General features: G+C 42.8%; 1 protein-coding gene across 1 annotated transcript; it reads right to left on the minus strand.

Moving 5' to 3' along the window:
• Nucleotides 1-692: 692 nt before the first annotated feature.
• On the minus strand, nt 693-10591 carry RLIG1 (RNA 5'-phosphate and 3'-OH ligase 1). Its single transcript, XM_074902776.1, has 7 exons — nt 10464-10591; nt 8454-8571; nt 7738-7833; nt 3266-3382; nt 2696-2890; nt 1441-1610; nt 693-891 (listed from the first exon to the last, which is right to left on the minus strand). Exons 1-7 carry the CDS (start codon nt 10551-10553, stop codon nt 703-705), a joined length of 975 nt encoding a protein of 324 aa, XP_074758877.1. The 5' UTR covers nt 10554-10591; the 3' UTR covers nt 693-702.
• Between the last annotated feature and the right edge of the window lie 855 nt (nt 10592-11446).

The following is an 11446-nucleotide window of genomic DNA, read 5'->3' on the forward strand; positions in this document are numbered from 1 at the left end:
TGCTTGTGCATTCTCACCTTTATTATTTGTATGCCCTCTTGCTTAATGTCTTTGAAGTTTCCTAATATAAAACTAGTATACTTTCTATTATTTACTCTTTTTATCCCAAAATAGTGGAAGTACCTGTAGGATACAGCTTAATTAGGTTTTCAGATAGTAGCATATTACTGCATCTTACCAATTAAATAATCCAGTGAAAAGCTTTCCCCAAAAAGAAATTGTTACAACTTTAAAAAAAAAATAAAATCAAATTTCAGGACTAATTCTGGTCCCACCTAAAATATGTCCTTTACCGTTAAGAACAACTAGATCCTAAATCTGAATCCTACATATAACATTGTCATAACAATTATATTTATAGAAGTGCAACCTATGGAACTTTTGAGAGCTGACTGCATTCATTAGCTAAGCTATTAGGACCAGCCAGTGTTAGACAACATACTACTTACACTTAATTACAACAGATTCCAGAAATGGGTTCAGAAGTTAGGGATTTTTCAGAACTGCAAATAAACATGCTGAAAGCTAGATGTCTGTGCTGGATGTCAGATCTATTATATAAAATTAATCATTTAGGAAAAGATTTAAATCATACAGTACCTAGCCTGCCGCCTAAGCCAGAAGATGATTTGTAAAGAGTGATGTGGTAGGCACAAATAAAAGGAATGCAGCACTTGCAACAATTTAAAGAGAAAAATCAGTTCAAGCATCAAACTTTATATCTTTGAGTCTGTCAAATCTTTGACCATCCAAGTTTGAAAAATAGTGAAACAAACTCCTTGGTTCAAAGTCACAGTCATATTTAGTTCTATTAAAAGAAATTACAACAGGCTGAGAATTCAGGTATGTATCTGGAAGTGGCCAGCGTAAACCAAGATGATGCCGATGGAGCTAAAATAAAAAGAAAAAAAGGTAAGTTTCGACATTTTGATATAGTGGCCCAACAGTTTTCAACTTGGAGGGGTGTGGGTGCTTTAATTCTAGGATCCTCTCCATTAAGGCAATTACAACCATTAATCAGTTATCTGAGTAACAATGAAGTACAAAAGGCAAACCAGAACCAAGGTGTCCTCCACAGCTTCAGAAATAATATAAAGTTGCTAATTAATCAAAAATCATATCCTTATTAACAATACAACATTACAAGAATTAATTTTTTTAATAGTTAAGCTTTAAAATGTTGAGTGATTCCTATATAGAGATGCAAGAAAATACTGGTTTATGTTCTCAATTACTTTATTAGCATAATGTAGATAAATAAAAGTTTTAATATGTTGTCAGTGTAGTGATTCACCAGTTTGAGTAATTCTGCAATCACCTGATTTGCTAGGAGAGCATTTACTACTAAAGAATTTGCAAAACGATACAAACTGACTACCTCACAATACTTCACCATACTATAAATTATAGTGCTTTCCACATGTCCATCTATATATTTACCTTGATTAAACACCCATTATGGCAGTGCCACACAATTCCTTCAACTTTACCCTCACTGCAGCCTTCAAACCAAGACAATATGTCATTTTGTTTCAGAGTAGGTGGATTCTTTATCTCAAATGCTCCATGTGGTACAAGAAGGTGTAGAGGCTGCTTCTTGCTTCCTAATCCTATATTAACAAGAAACAAAAAACTTCCTGCTAGTTACATATGGTAACTTAAGATTTTCCTCTCCTGTTATTACAGCTATCTTAAAAGCACCCTATAAAGGTAGACCTATTAGGTACTATAACACTGTCCTGCCTTTAAGAACAGGTAAATACATTTGATACGTAATAGTGTATCTTTTTCCCCTCATTTAACTTTTTATTTATATAAAATAAACATGACAGATTTATACAGTTATCTGTTTTGTCTTTGTAGTCACCTCCTCAGTAACCATAAAGCTCCTAGCTAAATTAGTCATGTTTCAGATCACGACCAATAGCACAAACATCTTAGTTCCTGAAAATCTGGCATATTTTCTTATGAATATGGATTCATACTTAAGCCCAACCATTAACAAATGCATTGCCTCGTCACTTGACTGTTCAAAGTAAATCTTCATCTAAGAATACAGCTATTAGAATTTTTTGTTACAGTTCCTTTACATTCTGAGAAAATGCTTAGACTGGAAACTATTTTTCTTATACAACCTTGCAAGTTATCCTAACAGCAAATCTCAGAACTCACTTGTGCTCGTACCTAATTGTTTTTTATTATAAGGCTTTTAGAGGGAGAAGCCATAACCCAAATTCAGCTTAAATTACATTTGCTTAAAAAAATATTCGATTTATTTTATAATTTAAAAATTGCAACTTATGACTAACTATAGGGACTCAAAAAATAAGAAGTCTGCATAGAATTATCTACTTTAATGTACTAAACAGCAACAAAAGATCAAGTAAAAAAAAGTCACCAACAAACCATCTTATTAAAATACTTTAATACTAATATTTAAATACAACTTTTCCAGTCAAAATATTTTTTGAAAGACTAAAGCAAAGTTTTATAGGAACTCCCAAAGAACATCCAGGTGGAAGGAGGTTTAATAGGCATAACTGGGTGAGTGTTCTTTGAGCTAGCCCTTTCCTTTCTGAACAGGTTACATTGCTTCCGTAGAACTTTTTAAAACTTACACAAAGGAAAAGTAGAGTTTTCACTCAAAAATATGACTACATAAAGACGTATTTAAGAACAGACCATACAAACTTACCATATGGATTTGCATTAATATTAGTCCCAATGAGCTCCAATGTTTGTTCCAAAATTTCTGATAATGGCACTGGACTGATTTCCAGAAGCCCTGGGTCAGCATGGTGTTTCAATACCAGCGCTACTTCAGCCTCATAATTTACAACAGATGAGTGCCAGCAATATTGCTTACTATTTTTCTCCACAGGCACCCAACCTATGAGAAAACATTGCATTTTACAGAAGTAAATATCTGAAGTTATCAAATGCATACTAGAACTGTACATGCATTTTAAAAAAAAAACAGTTGACTACAAAGAGTAACAAGAAAAACTGCATTGTATTTCAGAGAAATGCCACAAGAATGCAAACATGACACCTGTGCCTTCAGCTGAAGCCCTGTAAGTCTGTCAGCAAACTGCAATTATTTTCAATGTGACAGAAAAACAAAGCCTTTCTGGATAGTGAATGAGTGACATCCCAATTGTTTTCCAAGTATGTTAACTACTACTTTTAACTCTGGAACTAATTCTAACTGACTTCAAAAATAGTTCCCCCCCCCCCAATTTTACCTGCACTGCATCATAGGTACCTGGCATATGTCCGTTTTCATCAGGCAAAGGATTGCCATTAGAGAACTCTATGTCCTTTGCTGGAATCCAGGTATCTGGCACAGGCTTGAAATCCTCTTTAACATTCCAAACAAATTCTAGACATATAAATGTGACATTTAGTTTTTGGCAAACTGTTAGCCAATTTTACATTTTTATAGTGTTTCAATGCAAGTATTAAAATACCATTGATCTAAACCTTGTTTTACAGACAGTAGTCCCAGTTACTTTGTACAAGCACCAACATCTGGCACACTCAAGCAGTCTACAAACAGGAGGGTTTAAAGAAGCATAGTAGCCTTTAAGTAGTTGTCCTGGTTCAGCTAGGATAGGGTTAAGTTTCCCCAGCAGAGAGGGGGAAGGATCTCCAGCCGGGTTATTCATACCATGCTGACCTCAGGTCCAGCATGGCAGCACGGGAACTTTTTCCTTTGTGGCTTTTGGTGGCGGGGAACATCGCAAGCAAGCTGTCTATAACCATTGTGGTATTTCTCTATCTTTTGTCTTGTTTACTGTTATTGTTGTTATCATTGCTACTGTCGTTGTTCAGATTGTTTATTACACTGTTGCATTAAATTTCTTCTTATTTTAACCCGGGGTTTGTGCCCTACTTGTGTCCAAGGGTGGGGGAGGGACAACGGCAACGTGGTCTCTGGTCCCAGCAGAGCTTTAAACCATCACAGTAGTTTAAAGGTTCAAAATTAAGATTAAAAAATAGCTACTTAGACTATATTTAAACTAGAGCAAAAGAAATAGACTATTTCAGTTGGAAGGGACCTACAATGATCATCTAGTCCAACTGCCTGACCAATTCAGGGCTGACCAAAAGTTAAAGCAGGTTCAGGTCCTTGTCCAAATGCCTCTTAAACACTGACAGGGTTGGGCACTGACCACATCGGAAGCCTGTTCCAGTGTTTGACCAAGAAATGCTTCCTAATGTCCAGATTACCCCTCCCCTTGTGCAGCTTTGAACCATTCCCACATATCCTATCACTGGATCCCAGGGAGAAGAGATCAGCACCTCCCTCCCCACTCCCCCTCCTCAGGAAGCTGTAGAGAGCAATGAGGTCACCTCTCAGCCTCCTTTTCTCCAAACTAGACAAGCCCAAAGTCCTTAGCTACTCCTCACAGGACATTCCTTCTAGACCTTTCACCAGCTTTGTTGCCCTCCTCTGGACACATTCAAGGACCCTCACATCCTTCTTAAATTGTGGGGCCCAGCACTGCACACAGCACTCAAAAGTGAAGCTGCACCAACACTGAATACAGTGGGATGATCGCCTCTTCTGACAAGCTGGTTATGCTGTGTTTGATGCATCCCAGGATGCGGTTTGTCCTCTGGGCTGCCAGGGCATGCAGCTGACTCATGTTGAACTTGCTGCCAACCAGCAGGGTTGGTTGACTGCTCTTCAGCCACTCCTTTCCTAGTTTATAATTGTGCCTGGCATTACTCCATCCTAGGTGCAGAATCTGGCATTTTGACTTGTTAAATTTCATTGCATGAATCAATGCCCAATGCTCCAATCTATCTAGATTCCTCTGCAAGGCATCTGGTCCCTCAAGAGCATCAACAGCACCTCCCCAGTTCGGTATCGTCAGCAAACTTGCTCCTGCATGCAGATCATTGATAAATATACTGAGGAGAACTGGCCCTAGAGTTGAACCATGAGGAACACTGCTAGTGACGGGTTATAGATGCAGCCCCACTTGCTACAACCCTTTGAGCCCTGCCCTTCAGCCAGTTCGTCACCCAGCACACCATGAACCTGCTCATCCCACAGCTGGACAACATATACAGCAGGATGCTGTGAGGGACAGTATCAAAAGCCCTACTGAAGTTCAGAAAAACTACATCCACTGCTTTCCCTTCATCCATTATGCAGTTACCTTATCACTGAAGGATATCAAATTAGCAAAAACAGGACTTTCCCTTTGTGAATCCATGTTGACTGTGCCCAATGACTTCATTATTCTTTGAATGCCTTTCAATAGTACTCAGTATAATTGTCTCCGTAATTTTTTCAGGAACTGAAGTTAGTCTGTCATTCCCTAGGTCTTCCCTCACGCCCTCTTTGTAGACTGGAATAACACTGGCTATCTTCCAGTCAGCAGGGACCTCCTGACTCCCAAGACCTTTAGTAGATGATAGAGAGGCATCCTGCCATAACATCCACTAGCCCCTTCAGTACTCTGGGATGAATTCCATCAGACACCATGTTCACATTCAGCTGATCCCTTACAATTTCAGTATCCACAAATGCAAAGTCACCGTTCCCACCCTTGTGGTCCTCTGACACAGGGGATCAGGCAGTCCAAGCTCTATCAGTATTATTAAAGACTGAGGCAAAAATACACAGTTAATATTTCTGCTTTTTCTTCATCCCTATTAGTCAGGTGACCATCTTCAACAAGTATTGATCCAATGTTTTCTTCAGACCTCTTCTTGCTATTAACATACTTTAAAAAGCCCTTCTTGTTATTTGAAACAACACTGGCTAGTTTCAACTCTAATTGAGCTTTGGCCTTTCATGTCTTCTCCCTGCATATACAAACCACGGCTCTAATCTTCCTGCAAAGCTTCCAGACTCTAGTCTTCCCGACCTTGCTTCCAGAGATCATACAATTTCTTTTTCCTCTGCAGCTCTACAAGGAGGTCCCTGTTCAGCCAAGCTGGTCTTCTGCCCCACTTGCTTGACTTACAACACAATGGAATTGCCTGCTCCTGTACTTCTAAAAGGTGGTTTGTAAAGACTGACCAGCACTTGTGGACTCCTAAGCAGATTCCCAGGGTATTCTAATAAATAGCTCCCTGAATAGCTGAAAGTTTTCTCTCCTGAAGTCCAGGGTAGCAACTCTGCTGTCCTTTTTTCTTATTACACTGTAAATTTTAAACTCAACCATTTCACGATCACTGTGGCCAAGGCAGCCACCTACCATCACATCCCTCATGAGTCCTTCTGTGAGAGACTGAAATGTCCTATGACTGTCTCAAAGCTCACTTGTGTCTGTGTAAACCTTCAAGAGAAGCTGCTGCGGCCTGTGAATTGGTCTGGGGGATATCACCCAGGGAAGTGGAAGTGTATTGAAGGATAACCCCCCCACTTTTTTGTGGTTGCATTGTTGGACTCTTTAGACAAGCCTCAAAGGAGCAGAAGTGTACTGAGTTGGCCCCATCCTGTAGCCGTTTGTGGCTCTGCTGTGTAGGCCAGACCCCATGCCTGCATTGCTAATGAACTGACAAGAGGCAAACATTCCTGCCCTGAAGCCAGATGCAACAAAACCTGTGAGACCAGAGAAAAAAAACCTAAAGGTGGGAAAATATGCTAATCAGCAGATCTGATGAACTTAAAAAGGCAGCTGAAAATTTTGCTCAGGATGCATCCACCATCGAAGCCAGATCCGTGTGCACCCACTACCAAAGAATTGAAGGCTGAGGACCAACAGGATGCCATTGGATTCATGGTGGTGCCTATTCTTGCAGCCCTATCCCACATCCTTGCCTTATTTCTGTCTCTTCCTTCCATTCTGTCCTATCGCTACCCCTCTTCACTTGGGGCATTTGACCTTGTTTGTGTCTTAATCTCGCTCTTGGGATCGTATCGAAACCTCCCTCGACACTGAATCAGGACACCTTCTCTATTCACAGACAGCAACTCTAGGAGGCATCTTTCCTAGTTGGCTCACTGAGTACCTGTGACAAAAAGTTATCTCCTACAAACTTCAAGGATTTCCAAGACCTGCTTGTCACAGCAGTATGGTGTTCCCAGTTGATGCCTGGGAAGTTGAAAACTCCCATATGGACAAGGGCTACCAATCAGAAATTTCTCCTAATTGCCTATAGAATAACTCATCAGTGCTTATTACACTCTGGCTGGGAGATAGGTAGTAGACCCACTACAACATCTCCTCTATTTTCCATTCCCTCAGTTCTCAACCACATCATCACTAACTGTAAGGGCTGTACAACCAAACCCCTCCCTTACATATAATATGACACCTCCACCTCACCTGCCCTGCCTATCCCTCCTGAACAGCCTGTAGCTCTCCAGCCCAGAACTCAAATCATGAGACTCATTCCACAAAGTCTGACTAATACCAATGATATCATAGCTCTGGGAGCTGACCAATGCTTCCAGTTCATCCTGTTTTTCACCTACTGAGTGCATTCTCATACATATGCTCCTGACCCGTTCACGCTCCCAGAAGCATGTAAATGTTATCACTAGCATTGTCACCCTCTGGTAATACCATGCCAACCCTTGTCTGACGTACCGCAACCCTGCTGTTATCCACTTCCCCCACTGATTCTAGTTTAAAGCTCTCTTGAAGAAAAGTTAAGCATGACATTAAAAAAATTGGAGCAGGACCACCGATATTTCCTGTGTTAGACTAGAGGTGTTTTTCCAACTAGACAACTTACATTGCAAAAAGAAGGAAAGAAATCTTCACTAACCTTTGCAATCTTCCAGTGAATACAAGTGTCGTTTAAACCTTTTTTCAGCTTGTTTGTTAGGTTTTCGATCCAGCCTGGCCCATAGATATGGTTGCCCTAGAGTTTCCAGAGGGATAAAACCAGCAGTTTACTGAGGTAACCATACCCTGCAGAGTACTGAAATCAGCAACATAAAAGGCAAAATATGAATTCTTGTTTGTTGCTAGAGAAATTTTATATCCAAAGACACTATTTAAATTCATAAAGTAATTATTGTATACGAATCTAGAAATCTGTAGAATCTTGCCAGGTGTAATACAAAGTTTCCTTACAATTTCAGGCAAAGGCAAGAAACCCAGTGATGCAATGAACCACAGTCTTCCTATTTCCTCCCAACTGCTATAGTTCTTTTAATCCTTCTCAAGGAAATTAGACACCCTTTATTACATAAATTCTACACTGCAAGGAAGATTTACTAATAAGAAACTTTAAAATTGGAATAGTTCCTTGATTGGCATGTTCACTTAAACCACACTTCATGTATTGTAGAGCATAAAATCCATACCACCTTTAATAAATACCTCCTATGTTTATGGTAATTATTATTTTGTGATCAAGATGTTTAATGAGAGTTGAATTCACATCAGCTGTAATCCAATAAATCATACAAGTGAAAACTACGTAAAACAAGGCTTCTAGTCAACATGAGAAATCAGCACATGGATCTTCCTTATTACCTTTATAAGTAGTTACATAACAGCAGGTTCCATCCACCTTTTCAGTCGGAATTGCGTTGTATATATCTGCCTCTAATGCCTTTCCATTTATAGTTTCAGTTGCCAAAACTTTAAATGGCTGAAAAGAAGACAGGTATTTTAAACCCTCATCATGGCTATGTTACTGCCTTGTTGACACAGGGATTCTTGCCCCTTACAGCTGGCCTCTGTTTTATGTCCAGTATTATACATTATATTGTTGATTTTTAATCCTATCAAAATGCACTCTCATTTCTTCAAGACATGACAGTTTGGAAAACGCTTTAAGACAAAAGAACAAAAGCAATCTCTTCACAAATTCTTACCATCTTTTCCACTCTTGATTAGTATTTAGACTTTGCCTTCCACTTTAAATAGTGCATATAAACTAGAAGGGTTCCAAGTCCAACACTACAAAATTTTGAGATGCCTTCCTGTATTATGATGGCAACAGATATTCATCATGACTAGCTTGCAGTTTGGAGCTCAAACTAAATAGCACCACATTACACAATACATAGACCAGCAGAATGCAAGGTGGCAAAAGCATCCTGGTATTAAATACTTAATATCAGTGCTGTCAATTAAACACTTTCCCTCTCAAGCAGAGGAAAGTACTACCTGATCCAGCGGCCTGAAACAACTATCTCGTCACAACTACTCCAGATTTCTAGGAGGACTTCTCAACAGTTTCACTGCAAAGATGTGATCAGTTGTGCTTGGACTCAAATGTTTTCCTCTATAATCATCATCCCTCGCTCCTCTCTCCTAGTCAACTTTGACTTGTAAGCTGGTCACTGTCTCTCTCTGGTAGCAAAACAAGTCCTTGTCTTGCCTAAGTCTCAAAATTTATAAAATGAGAACATTCTACATGCTTTTGTTACATTACATGGTTGTTTTATATTTTAGTAATCAGGTCTGTAACCATAACATACAGCATATATGCAGATTTAATGAAAATTACACAAACGTTCTCAGGGTAGTGAAAAAACATAACCCTGGTTTACCCCATACACACACTTCTTCCCTAACAGTCATAACCCTACGTATTATCCTTGCCTGAACTTTGAAAGACAAAAAATAGCATATAGCAGTTACAGATCTAATCCCCTGTCTGCTTTTTCTACATGAAGGAACAACAATGTTGGGAGGTACCCTCACATGACCACTATCAAAATGGTGATGGTACTCAGAGTTGAACAATTCAGTTACTGTCATTCTGGCAATCATTTTTGCTCTTCCATCCAGAGGTCAAACACCAACAGGAGAAAGTCACCCAGATGCATTCAAGTTCACTATGCAGCCCACAGACAGGAGTAGCTGCTGCTACTAAAATCGGGAAACACAAGTTGGGGGTCTACAGCTAGATAGATGAATGCCACCCCAATCTGTCCAAACACTGCCCACAGCATCTCGGCAAGAAATAACTCTGATTGGGCTCCATTACTTTCACCTCGGTATATATCTCGTGTCTTACAACCTCCAATGAACTCCTGCATCATAAGCCTGATAATTCTTTGCTAAAAAAAAAAAAAAAAAAAAAAAAAAAGACAAGCTTATTTGTTCCCCACAAGGCCGACAGGCGGGGACGGCAGCACGATTTTACACACGCTCCCCGTGTCATGCTGGAGCGGCCTCATTCCTGGCCATGGTTGTTCCCGACGCTGGGAAAAAGCAAACACACCATCACGGTGAACACCTGGACAGACCTGCCCGGAAAAGGGCGGGACAGAGCCGAACCGGCACCCGAGCGACCTCTCCTTCCCGCATTTCACGAGGAGGGGGGGGAGCCCTAAGGAAACCTCTACCGTCCATTTCTCTCAAAAGATGCAGCGAAACCTCCGACCAGCCGGGCGTCTCCCTCCCCGCGGCCAGGCCGGGCCGGGCGGCTCTGACACGGCCGGTGGTGCTGCTGCTGCTGCTGCCCGCCCTGCCCCGCTCCGCTCCGCCGCGGCCCAGCGACTCCCCCCGGCCCCACACCGCCCCGGCCACCTGGCGCTCCCGCTTGGCTGACGGCTCCTCCTTCACTTCGGTCACAAACAGACACGGCACCTTCCGCTGCACCGCGCCTCGGCGGCTCATGGCCCCGCTCGCCCGCCCCACCGCCGGCCCAGCGCCGAGCCCGTACTGCGCCGGCGCCGAGCCGCGCCCGCGGGGCGCCGCGGGAAATGGAGGCCACTGCCGCCGCCAGCCCGTCCGCCCGCCGGGAGCCCCGCGACGCCCCTGTGCGCCGGGGCTGGCGGGGCGAGGCGCGGCCGCTGCTCTCCAGCCACCCCCAGCGAGGCTGCGGCCTTCTCCGCTTTGCGCTGCCCGGCCCGGCCGTGAGCCTTGGCAGGGCCGTTCCCTTGGCCTGGCAGCCTTTGCTCTGGCTGCCTCGTGTGCTGCCCGGGGTGCCACACGCCCGGGCGCCCTTTCCCCGGGGCGTGGGACCTCCCCGTATCTGGTTTTGCCGGTGTCAGGACAGCCGCCTCCTGTTGTTACCCAGGCTGTCCGCCTCGGCACACAGGGCAGAGAAGATAAAATCAAGGGCTTGCGGGGTGAGGTCATTGCAGGGAGAGATTGCTCACCCATTACCAGCATGGGCAAAACCAACCTGACTTGGCAAAATTCACTTAATTTATTACCGGTCCAATCCAAGGAGGGTAATGAGAAGTAAACCGTGCATCTTAAGAGAGCTTTTCCCCACCCCTCCCTTCTATCTGGGCTCAACCTCACTCCTGGTTTTCTCAACCTCCTCTCCCTGAGCGGCACAGGGCCATGGTGAATGAGGGTTGCAGTGAGTTCATCCATCACACATGGTCTCTGATGCTCTGGCGTGGGCTCCTCCACAGGCTGCAGGTAAAACTCTGCTCCACCATGGACCTCCATGGGCTGCAGGGGCACAGCTGCCTCACCAGGGCCTGCACCACAGGCTGCAGGGAACCTCTGCTCCAGTGCCTGGATCACCTCCTCCCCTTCCTTATTCGCCATCCTTG

This window comes from Athene noctua, chromosome 3 (assembly GCF_965140245.1).
Source record: "Athene noctua chromosome 3, bAthNoc1.hap1.1, whole genome shotgun sequence".
Taxonomy (NCBI): domain Eukaryota; kingdom Metazoa; phylum Chordata; class Aves; order Strigiformes; family Strigidae; genus Athene; species Athene noctua.